The sequence below is a fragment of the Aythya marila genome (genome assembly GCF_965140915.1).
Source record: "Aythya marila genome assembly, chromosome: 1".
Lineage (NCBI taxonomy): Eukaryota > Metazoa > Chordata > Aves > Anseriformes > Anatidae > Aythya > Aythya marila.
Genome location: NC_139042.1, coordinates 29,201,964 through 29,228,200, shown reverse-complemented (window position 1 = coordinate 29,228,200; position 26,237 = coordinate 29,201,964). Strand labels below are relative to the sequence as shown.

Below are 26,237 nucleotides of genomic sequence, written 5' to 3'. Positions count from 1 at the left end.
TAGACCAGGCCGCCGCGACTCAGGGCACCGACCCTGCCCCATACCGCGCCGGCAGCCGCCCTCTCCCCACCCTCCCTAGCAGGCTCCGGCCCCTCCTCGTCCCGCCTTCTCCTCCTCCTCCTCCTCCTGCGGTGCCGCCTGCCAAGGGGACTGGGGAAGGGGGCAGCAGTCTCGGCGAGGAGGCAGCGAGGGTCGGGGGGCCGCCAAGGCAGGAGGCAGCCCTCCCTCGCAGCTCCGCCGCCCCCCGCGCTCGCCCTCCCTCCCTCCCTCAGCTCAGCCCAGCTCAGCTCAGCTCAGCCCAGCTCTCCCCGCCGCCATGGTGAAGGTGTCGTTCAACTCGGCGTTGGCGCAGAAGGAGGCGGCCAAGAAGGAGGAGGAGAACAGCCAGGTGCTGATCCTGCCGCCGGACCCTGCCAAGGTGAGCCCGGCGGGGCACCGCCAAAGCCGGGGGCTCGGCTCCGCAGGCACCTTCAGCTCTCCTCTCCCCCCCCGCCCTGCTCGGTCACTTTGCGGGCGAGGTGCTGCCCTGCGGAGGACACCACCACCACCAGCATTTGGGAAGGATTTGAGGCTTTTTTCAGCATTTTTCCTGCAGCCATAAAACGCGGACGGGCCGGGAGGGAGGGAGCTGCACGGGTGTGTGCTCCGCGCCCCCCCTCCCTCTCCCCTCAGCTCACGCTTCTAAAATGGCTGACAGGAGAGCGAGCTTTTAAAGCCCCGCTTCTCCTTACTTTGGGGTGGTTGGTGGTGTTCTTTTTTTCTTTTTCTTTTCTTGTTTATTTCCTTCTAAGCCCGTCATCGCTTGGCTCGCGGCCAAGCTGGCTTTTAAAAGGCTTTTCGCCTCCTTTTTGTGGTGTCCCGTCTGGCTGTGTGTGAAGCCCCCCTGTCTCCGAGCCCCCTATCCCGCTTGAGCCGTGTCCCCAAAACGGGCTGGGGAGCCCTTCTGTGGGCTTCAGGGTCCCCAAAATCCCCCTAAGCTGCCTCTTTGCTGGTGCTCACCTTATCCCCCTTTGGTGGCAGGGCCAAATCCTGCAGGCGACCTGCTCCAGAGGGTCAGCCTGGGGCTGGTTTCAGCACAGGAACAAAGAGCTGCCTCCCCCTGCCCCAAAAACCAGCGCCCAAACTCTGGAAACGCCGTCGCCTTCCCCCAAAAAACCAGCCCCCAAACTCTGGAAACGCCGTCGCCTTCCCCCCCTGCATCGCCAAGCAGCAACAAAGAGCGGAGCTGCGAGCGCTGCTCAAGTTTTTTGAAGTGCAGAAACTGCAGGGAAGGCAAAGGTCTCTGCTTGTGGTTCTCGCTGCTCCCCATAATCAAAGGTAGTTTTTAATGAGCAGTGCTGTGATGTGCTCTCAGCTCTTTGAAAAGAGAGTGAAAACTTGAAAAAATGGCTAGCCGCATGTAAACAGCGTGCCTCGCTGTCTGGGTTTGTTTTCAGAAGCTGTTCCTGCATCGGGCCTCCCAGATACTGGGTTGGATCTGCAAAAAGAAGGAGCGTTTGTTAAGTCCCTAAATCTTTGCAATGAAATTCTGCCTGGGAAGACACTGTCTGTAGGTTTTTTTCTGTGTGTGTTTGTGTTTTAGCATGATGATATGCCCCTGTGTAGGGCTTGCCATGATTTTATAGGGCTGCTTTCTTTGCCTGCGGAATCCGTGTCATTTCAAAGCCAAAAGGGACATCACAAGATATCTTATGTGGTGACATCTTCCTGGGTACAAAAAATGGTTAAATCCCACACTTCTACTAAACATACTGCATTTATAAAACTCATGCTGCATTTATAAAACTCGGACTAAAACATTTAAGTCCTTAGAAGAGTGAGCAGCGGTGTGCCGCAACTAAAGAGACAATGTAATCACTCAAATTCCCTGCAATTATGGGAAATCTGTTAGGTGATCTGTGTGCCTGCAGCAGGAGAGCCATCCTGTAGAAGGTAATCGGTTTCCCAAGTCCAGCCTGAGCTGTGGAGTCCCTTCCAGACTCTGTGTTTGGCAGCCAGTTCGATCCTGAGTGGTATGTAAGCAAGGCAAAGATGACAAGTTTCTGAAAATGAAGGGTTTTTTTTTCGTATTACCTTGGAATTCAGCTCTGCCCTGGATGATTTTGTTTCCAGATCGCCTACCAATTTGGGTTTGTTGTTCCAACTGCTAAACAAACAAAATACAGCTGGCTAATTGTACGCTGGGGAGCAAATGCTCCTGACCCTGTCCAGATACTGACGGAAGCATGTTATATGACTACAATTTCCTTAACGCAGAGCTGTAAATTGTTTCAGCTGAGGAAGAGATAGGGGATCTCCCTTAACTTTGCGCAGGTATCATTACTGCTTTCCTTGCCTAGCAATGACAATTGCAAACATTTATTAACCGGGTCAAAAGGCGGTCCGGTTTCACAGTAGCTACTTGTGAGTTCTTTGGAGTCTTGCACTGTTATCAGGGGATGAACATGCCTGTTCAAGGCTTAAAGCAGCCCTAAAATAGCATGCGAGGAACGGATGCTTTCTGCAGATGAAAATTCCAAAAGCAAATCAATGCTCTGGAGGGACATCAAGCCTTTGACATTCTCCTTGACATATTTCCATCTCTTTTTTTTTTTTTTTTTTTTTTTAGCAGAACTGCAGGCTGTACCTACCGGTATGCAGAATCCTCTTGAATAAGCTTTTTTTGTGTGTGTTTGTGTGGTTAAGAATATGAATAAAAGCAAATCTGAGTACAGTATCTGTAGTTTTAATAGAAAAGGCTGTGCAATCCATGACGGTTTAAAAGTATTGAAACAAATTGTTATGTAGCTGTAGAGGTATTTGGGTCTTCAATTTTGGAAATTCATCCTCATATCTTGGACAAAAAGAAGAACTGAGGGCCACTGCAAAGCTTGAGAACTTCAGTGTAAGTGCAAGATAGGCTCTTTGAACTTTGCCTTCTCTAACATAAATAGACTAGAAACTATTTTTGCTTTTCTCCCCTCTTCAAGGCACTTCTACTGCCTATGCAGTTCTTCAGAGGAAAGGGAAAAATAAACCACATCTGATGGATGTGTTATTCGTATCGCTTACTTCATTGCTGGAAGATGCGTAGCTCCAAGGGAGGTTTGAAGGTGATCTGAGGATCTATATAGAAGAGGGAGTGCTGGTAGATTGAAACAAGGTCACATCTCCAAAATGCCGTGTGGGACGTTTGGTTTCCCCTCTGTCTGTAGACACCCAGTTTCTGCAGGGTGATGGATGGGTCTGGATCGTGAGAATGAACATGAAAAATGCCCAAATTAACATTTTACAAAGGTTTTGTTATGAAAAAGGTTCTGGGAGGCTTTCTGGTCTGCAGTAAATGGAAAAAACTTAAGAGTGGGAGAGGATCAGCAGAACTGCACATTCGGAATTTTGTTATTAAGAACTTCCAGATTTGAGCAAGAGGTCTTAGTAACCCAGCTGATACTCATGAATGAGGACAAATAGTTCGAAATGCCTGGAAAAGAAGGATTCATGGAATAAGCTTTTAGGCTAATTTTTTGAGTCTCGTCCTGATGCTTTTCCCAGTGCAGTATCATGAAGACTGAAACTCTGCCACTGCAGGATTACCCTGCAGCAGATAATCTTCCTAGGGCTTGTTAACAGGGGTTTGCGGCCAAACTGTATTGATGATGTGGCACAGAAAGACTCTGACCTTTCCAAAATCTGCCCGATAACTTCCGATGCACATGCTGATAGGAAATGTCACTGGGGAAGTCGGGAGAGGAAGATGCAAGCAGAGTAGGGGATGTGTCTGGGGAACAGCTTAAAAAAAAAAAAAAAAAAAGCTTTTGCAGAAGGCAACAGTCTCATGCATTGAAATATTCTTCAAAGGAGCCTAAAAACCAGGAGTTGTGTGTTGTGAAGGGGGCTCCATGCTCACTGTAGGCACCGGTTACAACTCCGCTGCTAATTTGGGAATGGTACTTCCATGCTATAACTCCTGGCCAACATTCAGGGTGCTCTTCGCCAAGGTTCCCAGGCCGTGTTTAATTTTCCACTTCGCTCTTTGTCAATACAATAGGTTATTCTATGACCCGGTTTCCCAACAGCCAAACAATGTATGTCATTTTCATGTTTTCCTTACAATAGAGAGCCAGGGATGGTTTGTTTGGAGCGCTGCTGAAGTCTTCAGACATCTTTGCAGAGCGTGTTCAGTAGCTCAGGTCCTCCCCAAAGCCCTTGGGGCCCTCAGCAGCCCGTGGGCAGTTGCTCCCTTGCACTGGAGGTAGGTGACAACCTGAATTTTTTTCCTGGGTGCTCAGCTTGGAGCATCTTTGCTAAATACAGCTTCGTGCTCAGAAGCTGTGGATTCCCACATACGCATCACAGCTGACCTTTGGATAGCTGTATCTGCAGAGGGATTTGATTGTGAAGGTGTAAATGTTAAGAACTTCCAAAGTAGCAGCTTTTCTGCATTTGTTCCTTATGAGAACATTATTTCTCCTCACTCAATCTTTTTTTTTTTTTTTTTTTTTTTCTCTTCCTGTTCAGCTTAATCTTTTCTAAAGTGCACAAAAATGGGAACTTTTAACGCAGAATTGGAGGGCCCACCTGGGAAATAATGTTGAGCAACTAATGAGCACTATTTTTCCACGTAGAAAAGCCCTTGGATTTTACATAAGCAGTTTCATATGATTCTGATAAACATTATTGCAACTACAAAGCTAACACCTTTGTGCGTATATATAGAAGTACACATCCTATAGAACATATATGGTACGTATTAGTATATACTCCCTGGTTTGCTTATTGTTTTGCTGTTAGGAAAACGTTTTTTCCCAATTTGTGACACGTCTGCAGATGGATGTTTGGTGGTCTTGGTTTCTGTTTTGTTGGAGGGGCTTTCTGATTCCTTTCACAGCCTTTCTCCAGCCAAATTTCCTGTAAGGCTTTTCTGTTTTCCTGTATTTTCCCTGATGCAACTAGGTCATTAAACCAACAGCTTCAGCTGTCCCTCAGAACAGTATGAATTAAGAGACGATTATTTTAAAGAGGCCAAAAAGAAAAAAAAATCTGGCAAACTGACTTCTTTTCCCCCCCTTATTTCTCCTCCCTGACTTTGGTAGGGTTTTAATGAGAAAGCATCAGACCTCAGAAGCAAACCCAGGCACAAGGGTACCCAGGATTCTGATCCCAATCTGGCTTCATGGGTAACTGCGGGCGTAAATTCAAGGAAATTGAATTTGCATAAACAAAACTTGTGGCAGGGATTGTTCACAAGGAGCTCTTCCTAAGAAAAGAAGCCTTGTGGCTGCTGCTGTCCCCTGCATCCTCTTACGTGGGGGGTCTGTGAAGTAGTCCAGCTTCTTGGGATAACATCCCTGTGGTCTTGAGATGGTCAGCTCCTAAAGCTGTTTTGTAGACCTTGCCAGCAACTGAGAGAACAATACTCAAGCAAACAAACAAACCACAAGATCTTTAAAATTTGTTCTTTTCCTCAAAAGGCCTCTGAAAATCTCGCCCACTTTCAAAGCTCAGTTAGGGATTTGGGGTTAGGAAGTCAAAAAGTGGTGTTGGAGAGCCTGTTCTCTCCCTGTCCTCGAGTTGTGGAGATGAACCTCTGGGATGGAGAAGCTCTGCCAGTGGTCCGTATCTCACTTCCTTTTCTCTCGTCACTTCCCGACATGAAGCACAAATACAAAGCCTTAGTTTGGAAACGCAGCCGATTCCCAAAAGAACAGTATTTAATTTTTGAAACGGGATGTTTTCTGCCAGACCTTTGTGATAGCTCCATGGTGAGTTTGTGTCATTGATGGTTTTGGTTGTCTGAATGAGAGCTGGCATCCATACATATGGAGACAACAAGAACATTTTACAGGGTTCTGTACAGTTTCTGCCTTCAGATTAACAAACTCATCCATACATACCTGGCTAAGGCACCCTGCCTTACAGATTTATTTGGAGAACTTCTTTTGTGTATAACGTCGTGTGATCAACTCTGTACTTACAGGTGGAGCTTTGTGTAGCACAACATCTAGAAAAACTATCCTGAACTGTAATGGTTGTAGTTGATGCCATAAATACTTTTCTTCCGTTCACTCATGTCTTGCTGTGACGTAGTCATCTCCTCTATGATAAGATTCAAGAAAGCAGCTTGAACATTAACGTTGCAGAGCAGTATAAAATGCTGCTTAAACAGGCAATTGGAACCAAAAGCTCTGATTTAGTGGGAAATGCTCAGGTTTAGGAACTTTGTTTGTTCTTGAAGATTTGGATCAAGATGAGAAACTGCACTTTACCGTAAAAGCAAACATTCCAGTGAAAGCCTTCTTGGGATCATCAAATATTTTCAAGGGAGGTGTCCAAATGGTTTAGACTCCTATTTGAACAAATGTTTACTCCAGCATATGAACATCTATCTCAATAAAAGTTTAATTTCAAAATGTGTGCTTGTATTTTTCCTGTTAAGTATGCTAATGAAATGTTTATGGCTGCAAATTTAGTCTAATGCTTGTTTTTTTTTTTTTTTTTATAGACTCAAATAAATCATTTTTTCTTTTTGCCTGATGTTTTCCTCTTTTTTAATTCTACCAGCAGTTTTTTAAATCTTGATGTTCGCCAATGGTCATTTGTGTATTTGGGGCGTTATAAGAATGATAAATATACTTAGCTCCAGTAATGTTTTCATTTAATTCTTCAGCAGTGGGTGTTTGTCAGCATTTTACACATTTTATGCTCAGTAGCCACTAGCTACAGACTCCTAACAACTTACATGCAGGAAAATAGTTCTGTCTGACTCTCAGGAAATCTCTTTGAAAGCAAATCTCACATTTTTTTTTTTAAGTCTTGCTCATTTAAAATGTCCTTTATTCCGTGCTTCTAAAGACATGACTTATTTCAAACCGAAGAGCTACTGCTGGGATAAGTAGTGGTGTGTTCTGTTTGCTGTTGCATAGGTTCTTTTTTTTTTTTTTTCTCCCCCTCCCATTTATGCAGTGACTGACAAAGGTTAGCATTATCCGCTTTTAGTCTCCTGGTCTATATGAATAATACAACATTCATTTTCGTACTATTTATGTCCTGCTTTTCATCCTCGGTGGAAATTACTTTGAATCTGCAGATGAAAAGCATGCTAATTTATAAAAACTCAGATATCTGTCCTAATTTTCCAGATGTGGTAAACTAAAGGAAGGAGAGAATTAATAAAATTGAGCCCGCAATAAAATCAGAAATGGTTTGGCAGCAGACATCACATGGCCTGGGGTTTGGACCACAGCGGGCGCAGAGCCTCCAGCTCCTGTCTGAGCCATCCGTGCTGCATCCCCGAGCAAGGCTCAGCTCCTGCGTGACAGCAGCCGGACAGATCTCACCGTGAGCAAACAGGCAAAGTAGTATTTGCTCACCAGTTATTACAGGGGTCTTGGAAAAACTAAGCTGATGCTTTGGTTGCCCTTTCAAACAATGTCTGTGAATACAAATACGTATTTTTAATAAATTATGCATTATAATGTATACAAAGCATGTAATATTTATATATACATAAAAATAAAACCCAAGTGTTTGAGGACTAGAGCTCCTTGAATATAAATTTGTAGGTAATTTGTGGCTCTTTTTCTCTTAAGATTCAGCAAACTCACCCTTTCCTCTTTTATAAGGGTAGAAAGAGACAGTGGAATAACTGAAATACAAATGCATTGGGGAGCTCATAACTGGAGGAAGCAGTGATTTCTGGGGTGGCTTGCTCCCTGCATGCCCTGTGCACAGATTTAGTCACCTGGCTGCTTAATCATCAAGATTTCTTATTAATTTACCATAAAAGGTACAGTCTACCTGGAAACCCACGCAGCTGCACGTGTTGAAGCACAGTCCCCTTTGCAGAGCAGGATGTGGAGTGTGGCTTTGAGGCTGCCACGGCTGGCAGCGGGTTGCTTTCTCCAAGGTTAGTGACTGCAAGAACTTCTCTCTCTGTGCCTGGCGAGGTGTGGTGGCTTTACCTTGCTAGACAGCAGATTTTGGGACACAGCCAGGTAGTTTAGGGTAGTTTAATTGCAGCAAAGCCCATTAGACTCCTACAATAGTTTCTTCCAGGTTTTCACGACCTGACTGGACAAGGGTCCTGAGCAACCTGGTCAATGTGAGCATCTCTTGAGCAAGGGGTTGGCCTGGAGAACTCCTTGTGGCCTCTTCCAGCCCAAGCCGCTCTGTAACCCTAAAGTCTGCTTTGGAGAGAAACCGAGACACGATGCTGTGGCTTGCTTGAGCTGACATACCATCTGTGGCTGAACTGGGAATAGAGTTATTAAATTGCGAGGCTCAGTGGTGCATATGTGCATGCTAATGAGATCTCTTGGGTGAAAGAGCCATCACCGTTTGGGAAAATAGTCTTGAGAGAAATCTAGGTTAAATCCACATCCCGTACTGGCGTCTGAGATTCAGTCAGAGGAGAAAAAGCAGAGAAATGTGCAGAGATAAGAAGAGAGCAGGATAAGGAAGAGACGGGAACTGGAACAGCCAAGGTCAAAAAGATAATTTAGTATTGATCTATTTTAAATGGAATAGGAGCCTTCTGGGTTCCTGTTTTCGAGCAGCGATGCTAATTCAGGATAAAGTTGAGACAAATATTTCACTTAAAATTATAGATTTATTTTGTGTCGTTTTTATAAGTTGGGTAGAACGCGAGTCAATTAAGTCAAGGAATGTGGGTGGGGAAACGAGTTCCTTCTGGCAGTGTGCAGAAACAAAACATTTTTCAGCATCGGACAGTTTATAGAAATGCCACGTTTGGCATGCTGTATCCTTACAGGGCGTAGCGTTTCTCTCCTCTGAAAGCAAAAGGTATGCTGAAGAATGTGCCGTGTAACCTCCTAGGTCTGGGGTTTCACAAAATAAACAGCCCTCAGGCACCTCTTTCCAGATAGCTCTGCGAGCTTACTTGTGTGCGTTTCGGTCTGCCTTGCAAGCTTACACCAGAACACTGCTCTGCTCTTAAAATGCTCGAGGAAAAATAGGTAGGGAATGCAGAGCAAATGTTCTTCGTTCCTGTTTATGAGAATGTAAGCTCATTACCGTGTGTATCACCAAAAATACCTGGCTTCTAGCACCTCTCTACTGGCCAAGCTTGGAAGAAGTTGTGTATTGTGGTGATTGCAGCTCCCTGGCTGTCGGTGGCACAGGAATTCAGAATTGTGAATCCAGCATGCGGACACTGAAAGGCAGTGAACATGCTGAGCGATGCAGGTATCAGAACCACAGTGCTTTTGTGAGGTTTCAGGTGAGGAGCAAGGGGTTGGGGAAGAGGCCAGAAGAGGACATAAAGCCCCAAAATGAAGGAAGCAGCCTAGCCTGTCTTCCCAAGCGTGTCAGCACTGTGAATGGTTTATCTTGCAGAGCAGTAGGAGGCACAGACCTGGGATAAGAAGTTGCAGGAAGACTTGAAAACACTAGATTTGGTGGTGAGAGAAGGAAATTGGGGTGTCTTAAAAGTGAACATAACAAAAGGAACAATCTGGGGAACATGGTTTGAAGACAACAGTGAAATAGAGTGCATGTGCAATCGCTGTAGACAGCCTGGGATGAAGTTATAGCAAAACGCTGTACACAAGAGTCACCTGGAGAAAGTCTTTGCCTCCTCACACAAGCAATTAAAAAAAAAAAAAGTGGTTTGGGCGTTGCCTTTTTTTTTTTCCTTCCCCCACTTTTTAGTCAATGTAAGACCAAAGCTAACAATAACAATAACCACACGTAACAGCGCTGCCCACGGATTTAATCAAAGCAGAAGTCTAGTTACATGTTTCTTCCTCTGCATCTCTTTCCCCGTTCTCTTTAATTGTTGGCTGCTATCAAGTCCTGTAATCTCTAATCTCAGAAGTCGAAGGCGACACTTAGGAAAACGAGGATTACTCACATCAGGTAAGAGTTGCAGGATCACTCTTCCAACACACACGCTTGTAATTGTCCCTCTATCACGTCGCTGCGGGTGAACTGCTGATTCATGGCCTTTGCATTCACTTTGCAGTTGTAATTTCTCTTGACTTCCTGCAGAGACATCGACCTCTCCGTGCTCTACCATCTTCCTCTCTGGTTTTATTTCCCTTCACTCACCTGTTTAACGTCTTGTTGCTGTTCCACCTTCACCTTTGTTTCACCAGGTACATGCAATGTGTTTCTTATCCATTAGTAATGAAATCCTAATTCTTCCTTAGCTTTTTAAGAGTTGGCTGCTTATTATTAGTGTTTGTTCCATAAGAGTTATGATGTTTGAACCAGGAAATGATGATTCACTTGAGAGACACCTCATTTTATAAGGAAACACTCCCATCACTTGGTGAAAGAGCGTTTGACTAACAGAAAAAGTAACTTTGACTTTGGACTTGTGAAAGCTCTGGGAATGTATTTCCTTGACTCTGCTGGATTTCCTGATGCACATTTTATAGAAAATGCACAGATATTGGGACTAGAGGTAAAGGTTAACAGCACTAGCTGCCTGATAGATAATTCTACTTGATTAATCTGCGTGGTTATCCAAGCTACGTGGTGGCAGTGAGCAGCAGAGGAATTAGGGTCTGGTTTTCTTGCAGCTCTTTAGGCAGAGAGCCTTTGGCCAGATGGACAAGTCCTCATCCATCTTGCCAGAGGAGGAACTGGCGGCCCTGCTGCAGAAGGGTTGCAGTGCTCGGATACTAACTGCACTGTAGCTTGTTTTTGGGCTTCGTCATCCGCGTCGAAAGGATACGTCACTCCTTGTGATCAGCCGAGATCTCTGAAGCATCCATTGTACGTGGAGCCTGTTCCAATCGCAAGCTAAAAGATCATTGTACTAAAAATTTCGATCTAATTTTATTAGGAAGCATAAAGTTGCTGCTTGAGAGGCAGATGAGTATTGATGGCCTTCCAGTTTGGCAGCATCTGCCAGCTAAGTGAGGAGCCTCGCAAAAGCCTGCCTTAATTTCCCATCTGCAACAAGTAATAAATAGAATACCAGGCTTGGAGCAGTCTTCAGGCAGGAATACCAGGGGAGGAATGCAGAGTTCTTTCTAAATTAAGTTCACTTTATATCGACTGTCTTTTGGGAGGCTTTTCTACTGGCATCAGAGCTGCAAGTCAGAGCAGGCAAGCTCGAGCAGCAGAATCCCTTCTCTGTAGCCATTAGGTCAGTATTTTATCCCCAAGATTTTTTAGCTTCCTTCATTAACAGACACTTGGAGGGAGTTATCATTAGTGTCACCTCTATTTCATTCCACTATTAAAAGCTGCACTTGGTCAATATTTGCTCTGTCTGCCCCACTGCCTCCTGCCCATCTGGCTAGCTGGCACGCTCAGGACCTCTGAAGAAAACATCTCTGAAGAGTTTCCAGCCACTTCTACCCACACAAATTTAAAGTGTATATATATGTGTGTGTGTTTGTGTGCGTATGGATTAGATGTTATTCTCAGATGCATAATTACAGACTGTGTATCATGCTCCAGCCATTTTTAGTAAGATTTGTAATACTCAGCAATAATCTGCATCTGCTTTCTCTGCAGATCAGAGCCCGGGGTGGACTTGAAAGGTTTTTCCCCCCAAATTGGTGTTTTCTTTTTTCTCTTTCTCCCTACCTTATCTATGTTTAGGCTTTGACCATTATCTTTTGCATAGGTAGACAGTGGTCACACAATATTCAGGACTCCCCACAGCATATCCAAGCACATCCTTCGTTTCTGGTTTAGGTACATTCATATTGAGGTGATTTCTGTGAAGTTTTGAAATCATAAAATTGACGTACCCTTAATTTACGCAAAGGAACAATGTCTGATAATCTTCTTACCCGTTTTAATGTGAGCTAGACGCAAGACTTGTAAATTTTTAGACTGCTTAACTTTTATCATTTTAAAGCAATTATATTCGACTGTGTACAAAAAGCCACAAGGGAAAAATCCAAGTAATTACCAAGTCTAATTATACACATTTTCTGTCTCGGTATTGGAGTTCCTTAGCAGAAATTTGTGGTGATATCTCAGACATGAATTTGGTCCCTCTGAAATTCAGTATTTTACTTAAAGAAAAGAAGTATTAAAATTGAAGGGAAAAGAAGAGAATGTGTGTCCATATCCCCTTAATAATTACTAACGTTAGCGAGTTTAAGGGTTATTAACTTTTCTTCTTTTAATCCACTCTAGAATGGTTGATGCTAATTTTTGTAACTGTGTTCTTGTGAAGATTTCTCTTTAATCGAGAGGCGCTTTGATAAGGAGTTTGTGATATCATCTGTCCACTCGCTGGTGTTTTATAGTTCCAGTAAGAAGACACAACGCAGCGGCACATTATTAGCGGCCGTGGTCACTTGATGAGGGCCTCCTTACTGAAAGCAGCAGGCTTTGGTGTGAGAAGAAGAGTTACAGAGCAAAGGGAATCCTGCCAACGCCTTTAAATCTCAGAGAAAATGAGAAGTATTAAATTATCTCTTTTATATCTACAAGAAAATGTTCCTGCAGGGCTCGGAGCTATTCCGATTGGGAAGTCCTGAGCTGATTAATTTAATTTTAACTTTGCAGGGTGTAGTGTACGAGTGGCAGAAGATGCTTCTGTTTCATGTCTTGTCCATGGGAAATAGGCTAATCAAATGTTTTCCAATTAGAACAATCAGCTCGTCAAGGGAAAAAAGCCAGCATTGGGCTTGCATCCAGTTCCTCCGAAGGCGTTTTTTGCATCAGAGAAGATTACTTCTGCGGCATCCTCTTCAGGTTGAGGATTCAACACGACACTGGAAGTGCAAAAGGCAGCGACGAGGCAGGAGAGAAGAGGACCAGAACAAAAGTGCAGAGGCGTGTTTGGTAGAGGTCAATCTTTACCTCAAATACACGGAGCTGGCTTTTGTCAGATACCTCTGGCAGCGGAAAGCTGACCTGGAGAAAAAGCAGCCAGCGAGGCTGCAGGCTCCTCTTGTCCTGCGGTGCTCCCAGGGATCAAAGTGCAGCCCCAGCTCTGTGGGGAGAGGTGCTAATTCAGCACTGTCCCTGCTGCTGGGGATCTGCTTTCAGTTCATGTGTTTTCTTTCCTTTTTTGAGCTGCCCGGAAGGTGGGTGGGCATCCGCCGCGCTTTCATCTCTCACGGTGCAAAGGGTCAGATTGATACAGCGTCGGATGGGTTGTTCTTTTGGGTCAGTTCAGCCCAAACTAAGCTGTCATGGCAACGGTACAAAAGCTTAGCCAGCTTAGCCACGGGACAGCTACTAATACGAGTATAATTTAGCTTCAGCTGGTTATTTAGAATATTTTAGCATAGGATGGTTTGAAACTGCTTGGTGGTTTACTTGGTTGTCAAATTCAGAAGAGGAAATCAATTCTCTGTTCTTCTTCAACAACAGCAGCTGCTTTCACTCTTACCTAATGCTTGTGGTTCCGCTGTACGGAGATGCAATACCTTCGTACGCTGTCTAAACAAGAGGTTAAACCGGGCTTGAAATCTTGCTCTCATTTTGGCTCGCTGCTTTTGGCAGGCAGTGGGCAAATCACTGCAGTGGGCAACTGCAAACACAAAGGATGTTAATGCCCTACCAGTACGGATGCCTGAAAAAATAATAATGATAAAATTTAGCTTCTGGTAGAGGATTAAAGAGTTCTGTTACACCTATTGTACACATCTGTCATCTTGTATATCAAAGCAAAATTATTTAGGGTGGAATTCTCATAAACTTGTCCTTCAGGTTCCTTCTGGCTTGGTAGAAGAGTAAAAGTTGCTTTCCTTTTTCTCATTATTTTTGTGGCCTATGCAAACTTAATTTGACACATCTGCATTTCCAAGGAGGTGTTCATGCACTGTATCCCTTCCGCACCATTTGCCAGATGTGTATTTAGTAAATCTTTCTGAGCTTACAACGTGATGGAAGAAGGGAAGAGGCAGTTGTTGTTCCACAAATGGATAATTCTGCTTGGAGGTACAATAATAGTAAGAATAAGTGAGGAAATAATACCAGCGGGAAAGAATAAAGGTGCTCTTTATATTCTTCACAAGGGAATATTTTGGCATTGTGTCCCAGAGCCAGTTTCCTATCCATTTTTCACATGTTCACTTAAAACAGTTTAAATGACAGCTATTAAAAAAAAGTTTCAATCGGGTGTCCTCTGTGCATTGAAATACCCAGGGAAATGGTTACCTAATGACACGGGGCATCGTAAAAATAAAAATCCTTGTTTTACCTTGGTTTAGATTTATAATTGAGATGATGTGTAGAAGAATCCGCAGTGAATCCCAACCTGACCTGAAAGTTAATTAGCTTACCGTGGGTATTACGGTCTATTCTCAGTCTCCACAAGCAGCCAGGTTAAAAACCACGCAGCTGCTAATCCTGTAATGCTTTCTACCGAATTCCTCAACTAATTAGTAAAGTGAAAACTTCTTAAAGTTGTTACTTGGCTTTTCTTTTTTTTTTTTTTCAGGCCGTGGCAACTGTTTTGTAGCCGCTCTGGCTTCGCCTCGTAATGAATCACGGGCACGTGGTTGTGGAAGGGCTCTGGAGGTCCTGTGGGCCAGCAGCCCTTTAGAAACAGGGTGGTTGCCAAAGCAAGATCGGCCAGGTTGGGTCTTGAAAACCTCCAGAGATGGAGATTTCTCCATCTGATTTACTGCGGTGCTTCGCGAGGTAACAGAAAGCGTAACCTGGGGAGTATCTTCGGAGCTGGGACTCTAAATATTTCCGAATCGGGTTTTGGCAACTGTTGCCTGGCAGAGGAGCTGCGTCGCCACCTCTGTAGGGAAGATAATTGCAGCGTGCTGCAAAGGTGGGTTTCACATCGCCTAATTTTAGCTGGCAGTGAATTGGGTGCCTAGTTCGTTGAGCGGGCATCTCTCCCTGTCATCAGTGAAAAGAAAGAAGCACCTCCAGAAGGTTTTGATCCCGCTCGGAGATGGTTGGGATGAGGCACTCCGGGGAAGTGCCTGCTTCTCCCCACCTTGTTTGTGCAGGGAGGGCCGCCTTTCTTTGGTGTCAGCCTTGCTTTGATGGCTGTGGCCAGATGAGAGGAATTCCTTCCCAACTGGACCATGGCAGCCTGGGGGGGGGTTACACCTACAACTTCTTTTTTTGAGTGGGAAATCGTCTTAATTAGCAACTAGTGAAGAAAACCAATGCCAGGTGAGCCAGCAGATTCACAGACTATCACAGCCATCAGTCCCTTTTCAAGCACTCCCCTCCTGCTTTTCCTCGGTCCTGGTTGGGGTTTTTTTGGTTGGTTGCTTGTAGTGGTTTCACCCTGGTCATTGGTCATCGTGCTACCACCCTGTTGTTCCTTTGGCTGCAAAGGGATGATGAATTGCTTTGTATTTAGTTGAATTCTCATATTTTCCCAGGATTATCATGGCTTGGAAGAAGGTGACTCGAATCATATTAGGGCAATACCGTGCTGTTTTTCTTGGTTGTTGTTTTGGGGTTTTTTGTTTTTGGTTTGGGTTCGTTTTTGATGAGAGTTATGCAAGCTCTCGGGGGAGGAAAGAGCATTGTGATGCAGCTGATAGAGGAAAGATTTTGCAAGCAGCAGCTTATTGCTTCGGATGCCTGTGGGGGCTGCATGGTTATGCAAACGAGTGCCCCAAAGGGGAAACATCCTGCCTGTTCCCTCCTTCCTTCAGTGCAACACGCACAGCAGAAAGCAATGTGTGGCCAACGCCGTCCTAGGCACAAAGCCTCCTTAAGCAGGACTTCGTAAACCATCATTTTGTCATTCCCATTCTTCCTGTTTTGCCAGCAGAGAGGTGGTGAGGTCTATTTCTTGATGTACCAGCGTAAGGAAGGATATATTTTGCTCTTCTTACTGCCTTTGATCTTTTGTTGGTTCTGCAGGTTCACTTAAATTGCATATACCAAGCTAAAAAAATCTGACCTTTCCTCGCCATGCTGTTGGTGCACGGAGGTTGCCTGAGAACAGATACTTCTGTCTGCAGTCCCTAAAATGGCTCACGGGGTGTTACTGAGTGTCTTGAGAGATTTTATTTTTATTTTTCCTTATCTCTGCTGATTTAGTCCATGGCAATGGTGTTAAAAAAGCGACTGTCGGTATGAGTTTCCCTAGACCTCAGCTGAAACAGCTCTGCTTTAAATGCTTCAAAAACCACAAAACCAGAGGAAAACCATTCCCAGACTATTGTGATAAAGTGCTCGGGGCCTTTTCTGATGGCTGCAGTGTTCGTGCTCGCTGGGCGCAAGCTATCTGTGTGGTAGGTGTCTTGGGAGCACCGTGTTGAAGGCCTCTCTCTGGTCTGTGTGGCAGGAGCCGGAGGATGTCGTCGTGCCTGTTGCGCAGAGGAGGGCCTGGTGCTGGTGCATGTGCTTCGGGCTGGCCTTCATGCTGGCTGGTGTGATCCTGGGCGGTGCCTATCTGTACAAATACTTCGCATTCCAGGTAAGCCGAGTACATTTTGTTACCAGAGCGTTGTGTGTTTTCCACCACTTTCCGTGTGTTCGAAAGAGGAGCGTCTGTCTAAACCAAATAGCCTTGCTGCTCTCTTTTTTATCTTTGGAAAGCTTCGGCCTTTCTACAGGCAAAGTGCACGGCCTGTTCTGTCAGCAGAGGAGGGCAGGACCAAGTTGGCAAATGAAGAGGAATAACAGTTTTGAAAACCTCACAAAGAACGAATTATACCTAAATATAGGACTTGAATATAAGAACCCCAGCGGTGTCCCAGATTTTCACCCACTATTTCTCACGTTCAGCACTTGCCAAGCACTGAAGGTGGCTTAACTCCTTGAAATCCTCCTTGTTTGACCCACGAGTCCTAGACATATGCTCATCCAAAGGAAGGGACCGCTCACCAGAGCAGTGCAGTGACTCTCCTCCTTCCTAGCCTCCGTGGGGATACAAAAAACAGGCCCCGCAGGGGACTTTGGAGAAGTACAGTCAGTGTGGTTAAGCATGCTCTGTCAAGTCTAATCCACCCTGACAAGACAAGGCCTCTGACAAAACATATTTTAACTATCGGCATCGCTGCATTAGGAGCCCGGGGAAGGCAGTGGTGCCAGGGAAGCGGAGCGTTTACCTGGAACATGGGAGAGGAGAGTTAAATATTGTTTTCTTCTGGGGGAATTGTCACTGGGTCACGCTGGGCTGTTGCCCAAGTGGCGTGAGCACCCTCCCTCCTGCAGAAGCTGTGCTGAGTTGCAAAATTCGCAAGGGCAGGAAAGGTGAGAGCATCAGCAGAATTTGAATCCCTCTAGCCCACTGGTGAGCGAGCACAATTGCGAGGTAGAAATTCTTTATTCTTGTCCCCATTGTTAGGATTTTCCCCTCCTTTTTGCTTTGTAGAAAGCAAAATGATTAAACCTGGGAAGTTCCAGTTGAAATTGCCCTTTATAGTCGCTTTGGCTACCCAGTTAACCTGATGTACAAGGGAGCAGGAGTGCTACAAACAGCTTAGTACATCGGTGGATTGGCAGGCTCAGAGCCGCTGAAGGCTGGCTGTGTTACTCACTCCTGTTTCATCAGGGCTTAGCACTCTCTTTACCTTTCATGTGCCAGCAAGCTGAAATTGCAAGTGCCATTTAACTCAAACCTGTGGTACTCGGTCATGAGAGAGATCTGGGTTGAAGGACACATTCAGGAATTGAGCTAACATTGCACTGAAGATGTGTTTTTTTAATGTAAAATTCTGAATTGCTGGCATGTGCATATGCTGAGCAATAAGGTATATATTTCAAAAAGTATCTGGCCTATAAATCTGTTACTTGACTTCCTCTAACTTACAAGTTTATTTTACGCTCTACTTAGGTGAGACCTACTGCGTGTGCTGTGACAGAAGGATGTGAACTGGTTCTCTTTATTTCAGTTACCTTTTTGCCTTTGAAAACCGTTCACAACAAAAAAATAATTTATTTTAGCAGCTGACTTTAAGAACTTCTCAAGCCCTGTAAAACTAAACAGCTTCATAGAATCACAGAGTGATTTAGGTTGAAGGAATCTCTGGAAGTCGCCTGGTCCAACCCCCTTCTCAAAGCAGGACCAAATTCAGAGTTAGATTTGCTTTCTAAATCTCATTTGGATGCCCAGGTTCAGTGTTTTAAATTGTGGTTCTTAACTGCAGTTAAATCATAAATTAATAACATGCATGCACATAGGCTTAAGAATTTTGTACTCTTGCTAAAAATAATGCCACAGATCCTGGGTACAAAGCAGACTAGATGTTAAGAACCTGCTTTTGGGATCCTGTTTGCCTTGAAGTCAAGAAGGGAAGGACTCCCACTGGGTTCAGTAGGATGAAGGCTTTACCCACAGTCCTGTTGCAGATAGCTACTGTCTCCTACTTTGGTCTACGTGTGTGAATCAAATTAAAGGAAAAATATTTCATCTAGCCTGACAAGTTTTTCTTCTCCGTAGCGCTTTGAGAATATTAAACTTCTAACAAGGCTGCTGATGTTGTTGTTGCCGGGTTGTTTACTATTTTTAGCAGGGCGGTGTGTATTTCTGTGGAATAAAGTACATTGAAGATGGCTTAAGTTTACCCGAGCCTGGGGCAGAGGCTCAGAGCGCCCGCTACCACACGATTGAGCAAAACATCCAGATCCTGGAGGAGGAAGATGTGGAGTTTATCAGCGTGCCAGTCCCTGAGTTTGCTGATAGTGATCCTGCTGATATCGTCCATGACTTCCATCGGGTAAGAAATACTTCTGAAGAGAAGCAGAATGCATTTGAAACATGAAAAACGCTCCCCCTCAGTCATCCTGATAAATGTACTCCCTAATTATTTTGGTGGGGGAAAGCAGAGGGTGGAGGAGGCAGCAGAAACGTTTTGATCATCAGCAGGCTGGAAGCAATTATTAACCGAGCATACAAAGTACAGCATTATACAACCGTCATGAGGTAGTATGTAAAGCACCACTTGCAAATACACTTCTGTTTTTAGAACGGGAAAAATCTTCAAGCCATTTCCTTTCCTCAGTATGAGAAAGTAAAGAAAATACACTTCTCACCGTGCTAACTCCACCAAACCAGAATTTGACCAGCTGCTGTGGTGATGAGGGGAGTTTGGAGAGGGCTTTCTTAGCTTTGACTTCAACTTGCAGGGGCTGATTGCGGCTGAAGTCACTGGGTATGGTCAAGCACCCACGGAGGTGCCATCATAGCAGAGCTCAAAAACCCCAAAACAGCAGGAGAGAGGAAAGAAAACGACCGGCTGCCTATGCCTGTGGAAGGGACCTCATTTTCCAGATATCATAAGAAGCCTAGCAGAAGCTAAATTTTGCTTGTGCACCACAGGCTACTGTGTTTCTTAAAGGCACCAAATCAGGCTGTTGAAGCACTCAGAGCTGCTTCTTCCTTTTTTGTAGAAACAGCTTTAGTGGGAATCTCAGTAATAAATTTTTGGTAAGACAGCTGATGGGCTTACAGCTCTTGGTGGTAATGACAGAGCTGTAAAACAATTAGAAGTCCTTTTCTGTGTCAGCTTGATGGGAAGGGATAGCAATGAAATGTTCTGTAGCTGGCTTTCAGGAAGCTAAATTTCTGTGAACATTTGAAGGCTTCACTGAATTGCTTTTTTTAAGCAGGGCTGAAAAAGAAGAATAGGGAAGTGTCCTATTTTTTTTGTGCACTTAAGAGTTTTAAGTTTTTCAAGCAAAAAGAGTGCCATCTATCAAATATTCATAACCAGACTTGGAGAAAAACAGAGCTTGCTTAAGCTATGTCATTTAAAAATATTCCTGAATATATTTAGTGAGCTTCTGTTAAGAGTTAGAGCAAACCTCTAAACGGGGAAAACTAGGAAAATGCAGTCTGTAAGAAGTGAATGGGAACAATGTAACATTAGAAACTTACTTTTTTATTTAATGGGTTAAAATTAACTATGCATCTTGAATGCTTTGCTCTAAAGGTCAGTGCAAGGAGCATCTGCCATGGGCAGAGCACATCCTCCTGTGTAATGAGATTAGTTGCACTGACAATTGCTGTCCTGGTACTATTTTGACTACTGGTCTCGTGGTGCTCAGTATTTTACATATGTCCGCAGCCTTAGAGCTTTCAGCAGCTTGAGATAATGTTTTCTTAAGCAAGAACAGATGCAGTAAAGCACAGCTCAGTGAACAGAACCATAGGATTCATCAGGGTTATTCCTGGGGCTTTTTTTTTCTCTCTCTCTCTTAATTATCAAATAATGACAAATATTACGGTTCAGGTGCTATAAAGATAATAATTCAGGTATGAATAAAAATGAGCACTTCACCTCAGTAGTATTCTGGTAAATAAAGGGTTTTTTATTTGTTGCATTCTTTATAACATGGTCTTTTTTTTTTCCTATAGTTCGTTCTTACCAGCACCTTTTCACACTATAGCAAAATAAAAAAAATAATGTGGAGGTTTGAGCAAGACTCTGCTACTATAAAAAGCAGGCAATAGGAATAAATGAATACTGCACGTGACCCCTCACAGTTCAGATGCACCTTTGTAATTCCATTACTATAGTGCATTTGAGCTACTTATTGCCTGCTGCCTTGCACAAATCCCTGTAATGGATTTAAACTGTTAGCAAAAATGCTTTTTATTTCTGTATTGACCTCAAATTGGACTTTATTGGACAGATTTGATAGAGAACAAAACAGTAACTTGAAGAAAAACATGAGGAGATAGCAGTTCAGCAACATCTTTATGTGATTTTTCTAGTGTTCTGCTTATTTTGATTAAAATAAATATTTCCTTGCCAGAGACTCACTGCCTATCTTGACCTGAGCCTGGATAAGTGCTATGTGATTCCTCTGAACACCTCAGTTGTTATGCCACCAAAGAATTTCTTGGAGTTGCTCATCAACATCAAGGTACGGTTAAATACTAAGTGATTTGTTCTTAAAATGGGAAAAGGAAATGTTTTGCCTTATTTTTTTGGCCAGGACTGACATTCACACGGGATGAATGAGTTAGAAAGCTAACTGATTGCTGGAGATCTCTGCAAAGAGAGAAAAAAGGCTGTAACCTTCTAGGTTATAACCTTCAGAGGAAGACAAACAAATCTGATTTTGTTCTTGGATGCTACAGATTTGGTTGACAGCATTGAGCAAATGGGGAGTATGCGTACCCCTTGAGAGGAATCTACAAATTAATTTAAAACCCATTACGACTAGGCTTTCCATAAAGCTTGTCCTGAATTAAGCCTGTTCAGCTGAGACACTTAGATTAGATGCACTGGGAAATCCTTCAGTGTGGGCAACATTCAAAGTATTTTCAGTGGATCTGTGTATTTCCAGGGAGATATTTGTAAGACTGATAAGGATTTGGGGCATATACAATTAGGAAAGCCCCTTGAAATAAAAAGCTTTTTCATATAGCCAAATTCCTGGCTCTGCATACTCAGGAAGAGGAAACGAGCACCAGACCCTCACAACAAGATTTTTGCATCCTTAAAAACGAGGACCCTGGAACGGGCCAAGACACCACAATCACTGAGCGGCTGAACAGGAGATTTCAGAGCGATGTTATGGGAGCTCCTAATCGCTTCCCAGTGGGGTCTGATAATTGAACAGCACTGCCTGGCCTGTGGTGCTGGCTGGCTTCTTGCCACCACAGGGACTCGCTGTTCTCTCAGTAGTAGTAACTGGGTGAAACGTAATGGCCTGTGAAATTGAAGAGGCCAAAGTAGATCATCTAATGGGGTCTCTTACTAAGCTGTTATGAATGATCTTAACTTTTTTTTTTTTTTTTTTTCCACATACATATGTGTGCTTTCAATGAAGATTTAAATAGTGTTTACAGTGGTTTTCAGCCTTTTGTTTTCTTCATACGATAGCCAGAATACTCAGGGAGGGGAAGAGGGCTGATAAGCTAACTTTTCTCTAAGATAAGCAGAGGGTGTTTTAAATTGTATTTACTGAGCTTTTATAAATCTGGAATTGTCAATATCATCTTTGGGCTGACATCTTTCAAACATGGCTTTGGAATTTGGACCCCATGAACCATTTTAGCTGTTTCTGAGTGGTTTGGGTATATAAATTAATTACATACAAATAAAATGGCTTCACAAGCAAGTCTCTGCTGCTTTTTTGATGCCTGTTTTGAGATGGGTTAGTTAACCACACATTCGTTATCCTGTGCATAAGGATGAAGTTGTGTCCGTAAAACTCAGTCACCTTGTTTGTTTGTTTTTTTTAAAAAAATATTATTATTTATTTTTTGTGTAAACTGTTTTTTTGGTATACTCTGTGTATACCGTTCTGTTTCTTTTCTTTGTTTGTTTGTTTAAGTCCACACAAATTCCACTGTTAAAATCTGTTACTTTCCTAGTTTGCCATTGGTACTAAATCAAATACGCTTGGTTTACTAGTAACAGGATAACCAGGCATCATGCATTTAATTGAAAATCTGTGCAAAAGCAAACTGCTCTGATCATTGTCCCCAGCAGTGAGTGCCCTAATTTTATCAGACATCTGTTTAATTCTCATTGTACTAACAAAAAGCTGTGGGCACTTGATGTCTCAGAAAATCAGGCTAAACGTTTTGTAACTGAAATCTGGGAAACTACTCTGCAGATGTACAAAGTAAGTAAAATTCTGTTCGCTGTCCTGCATTCACATTATTGCACACAGGAAAAAAAAAAAAAAAACAACTATGAAATCAAAGTAGTTGCCTCATTAAAATGAGGTCTGAATACATGCCAAGGGCATTTTTGGAAGATGGAGGTGCTCTGGGCTGTTTTGCCTTTTCAGAAGTCATAATTTTAGCTTGAAGAATGACATTTCTGTTTATTGATACAGTCTGCTTGAGTGAAAGGCCTCCTTTCCTTGGGGAGCAAGGCTGAAACCCAGGTATACTTGTTCAGTGACCACTGTAGAGCCAACTGGCCAATTCTAACCACCTATGATGCAGAAAGCACCTCAAAAATGATGACATTTGTGGCTGTGGTGGATCCCACCCTTAGGCAGTTGCTCCTGTAGAAGCTGGGTGAGGATGATGCCTGCAGCCCAGCCACTGAGTTCCTCCTGCAGCCCCAAGGGTGGTCTGAGCTGCTGCAATGCTCTGAGACTCCCCTGGGGCTCTCTCTCGAAATTCTAGAGAGCGGGGATTAAGATGATTTGCAGTGATTTGCTTACCAAGCTTTTCACCAAATAATAACAAGTCAGACAATTTGGGAGCGTGAAATCTCCCCAGCGTTTATTTGAAGAAGAAAATCTGCTTGTTTCATAGCACATGCTGAAGAAATTTTTTGTAATTTCAAGTGAATTTTATATGGACTTCCCTTTCTTTACTGAAAAGAATAGCATTTAATCTTCTCAATGTCTCGCTTGGACTGGAAGGATGGCCGTGTTTAGTAATGGAAATCCCAAGTTGTTTATTGATGATAAAAAGGATAGTGCTCTTTTGCCAGAGAAGCTGGGTTTCTTTCCATAATAACTAACCATTTTATGTCTAGAAAGCAAGCAACACCTTTTCTACTGACATAATAAGAATCACACTGAAAGGATTTCTTAAATGAAGTAACATTTCAGAAAAGTTGATTATTATTTACCAGTAGCAATATTAGGAATTCAGTTGATGCATCTGTGCATCTTCAGCTGTGGATAATGAAGCCTGATTCTTCTGTCATTTCAGCTGTGGCAAAACAACATTGAAGAGACTAGAAAAGGCTCGGGAAGCCTTTGTGTGTTGTCTCGGCTTTTCCCTTTTTCAATTTATTGCCCTAAAAGCACCTCATCCATCACAGAGACTTTCTAATACTTTTCTTTGTAAACAGTCGTGGGACCCCCCGATAATAGCTTGCAGGCCCAGACAATCTCTTCTTGCATTGAGCTTCTAAGCTGCGATCCGTGCTGTGAAAACGTTCAAGGACTCCCAAATCCCGTGGACTGCAGCCGGGGTGTGCTGCACCTGGTGGATTTCATCAGCAGGAACACGCTGATGCAGAACATGCTTCTACAGCTCTTACCTGGGAAAAGTTCCCACTGAGGTCTGTCAGCCTGGGGTTGATTAAGTAAAAACTTTGTGGGAGAACTGTGGAGTTTGATCCATGATAATGGATGCTCCTGGAAGAAAACTCTGCTGAAGAGTGACGTTTCTGTAACAGGAGAGAGGAAGGTGTCTGTATTGGTGGAAGGTTTGAATGTAGTCATTATGTATAGTGCAGTGCAATCATGTTTGCATATTTGTAATAAAATTCCATACATATTCTGAAAAAAAATTCAAAGAAAATACATTACAGCCGCGTTAAAGAACACAATGCAAAGTGGTCCTTTGTGTACTTAGACTGTGAGGGGATGCCTTTTGACACAGCTGCTGTACTTGTGTTCAACAGGCTGGGACGTATTTGCCTCAGTCCTACCTGATTCATGAGCAGATGATTGTTACCGATCGCATCGAGAACGTGGACCAGCTGGGATTCTTTATCTACCGCCTCTGCCGCGGCAAGGAAACCTACAAACTACAGCGCAAAGAAGCCATGAAAGGTAAGTGTTCCTTTGTGGCGGGGGAAAGTTCATTGCCACTCGAGTTCGATAAATAGGCTTGATTGTAGTGAAAGGAATGACTCCTATTAAAGCAAGAGCTGCTTATTGCAGTAACTGGCTCTGTGGGCTTAAGTATGTCTGATATTTTCCATGTAGGTATGGAAATACGGGGTTTTATTGTGTAGAAGTGCTCAAGGTCCCACTGGGCTAGGAACTCCTAAAAATTATGTGTATGCATGGGTATGTTTTCTGTGCTTCAAGCTTTCATTGATGCTTTTCTTTAGTCTTGTTTTCTTAGTCCACCCCCAAAAGCAAAAAAAAACCCTTTCATATGAGAGAGCCATAGCCTTGTAGTCCAAGCACAGAATGGCAGGTTCTTTTCACTAACGTCCCTTATAAACCTTATAAATCTTCCTATTTGCATCAGTGAAATGCCAAAGAGTTGTCTTCACAGGAAACTTGTAGTTCTTGGTACTCGTTCATGGAAAACGTATGAAAAAAAATGTTATTTGGAAGAGTTTCGACGAACTGTCAAATATTGTCTTAAAATTTTCACTCACTTTTTACTCAAACTTTCTAAAAAATGATATGTGGTGTACAAGTGGCCACCAAAGAAATTCAGTTGTTTTAGGCATATTTTTGGACCTGATTGCTTTGGTAAAAAAAAAAAATATATATATATATATATATATATATATATATATATATATATGTATATATGTATATGTATATGATATAGAAAACAAAATAGAACAATGTTTAGAAATGGAAAGGTCTTAGCAGCACGAATTCAGTATGTTGCTCTTGTGGTAATAAATGATGGGCATAGGTTGGCAGTGAGCATTGGTTGGACTAATAGTTGGTTAAACTCAATCTTTCTTTGTTTCTTAGGTGTTGTTTAAAAAGCTACTGTCTTAGAAAGAGGTTATTCAGCTCTTTTCTGCCTATAGCAGCTTGTTGCTTTGCTGTTCCCTTTTTCCTGTCCACGCAGCACTTTCATAGACTCACTGAGGTAGACTGCAAACTGATCTGGGTTAAAACGAACCACTAGAGGGGTTTTGGTAGGTTGCTTTTAGCTTAGAGGAGGGGTTAGGGGGAGAGAGTTCTGATCTTCAGTGACACCTTATTATAGTGGTTATAAAGCTATTACGCCTCTTATATCCATCACTCTCCTGTCTGTTTACAAACAGGAATTCAGAAGCGTGAAGCTGTTAATTGCCGAAAGATTCGACACTTTGAGAACAGGTTTGCTATGGAAACACTCATCTGTGAACAGTAAGGAGAAATATTACTGTTAGAGGAGACTTCAACTACCGTATGACCCCACCCTTTGTATTGTGTGCAGTGATTATTTTTTTAAATCTTCTTTTATGTAAGTAGTGGACAGGGCTTTATTGCTGAACACCTTCCATACTTCTCATCTCATGATACATGTAAAATCAATACGTTTTAGTTTTTTTCCTTATTTTGAGGTGTGGTGGTGTTCTTATATTTGAATAGCAATTGTATAAAGTCTTAGTTGCTAGTGCATTTCATGTGAGGAATCTTGAATACTAGGAAGAAGATAAAGTCTTTGAATTATCCACCAGTTTTTAATTAAGTAAAATTGAAAAGAATTATTAATGTACAAATGGACTGCAAGAGCTACTTCTAACTGTAATATTACCTGCTATATAGTTTGTTACAGCATATAGACAAATCTGTATTTGACTCCCTAACTAAGTGCAATTTGTTTTGTTTTTAAAATATTGTCATATTTACCTTTTTAGATTGATTTCTGACTTGATGTTTTAAAATGGCAAGTGTTTGCTGTAACAATCTTTTAGAAAATTAAGCAGTAACTTATGTTACTAACTTGTATATAATCCATGTATGTGCAATGGAAAATAAATCTTATAAACCTG

The 26,237-nt window shown here is 43.0% G+C and overlaps 1 protein-coding gene across 2 annotated transcripts; it reads left to right on the top strand.

The window, feature by feature from the left end:
* Positions 1-157: 157 nt before the first annotated feature.
* ITM2B (integral membrane protein 2B) lies at positions 158-26,237 on the top strand. Of its 2 annotated transcripts, none has more exons than XM_082768799.1 (6): positions 158-418; positions 16,190-16,321; positions 18,363-18,566; positions 20,608-20,718; positions 24,183-24,333; positions 25,524-26,237. In XM_082768799.1, the coding sequence occupies exons 1-6, from the start codon at positions 317-319 to the stop codon at positions 25,610-25,612; spliced, it is 789 nt and encodes a 262-aa protein (XP_082624925.1). In that variant the 5' UTR covers positions 158-316; the 3' UTR covers positions 25,613-26,237. The 2 variants fall into 2 exon arrangements, with proteins under 2 accessions (XP_082624925.1, XP_082624924.1); XM_082768798.1 differs by having other exon boundaries at positions 162-418; positions 18,360-18,566.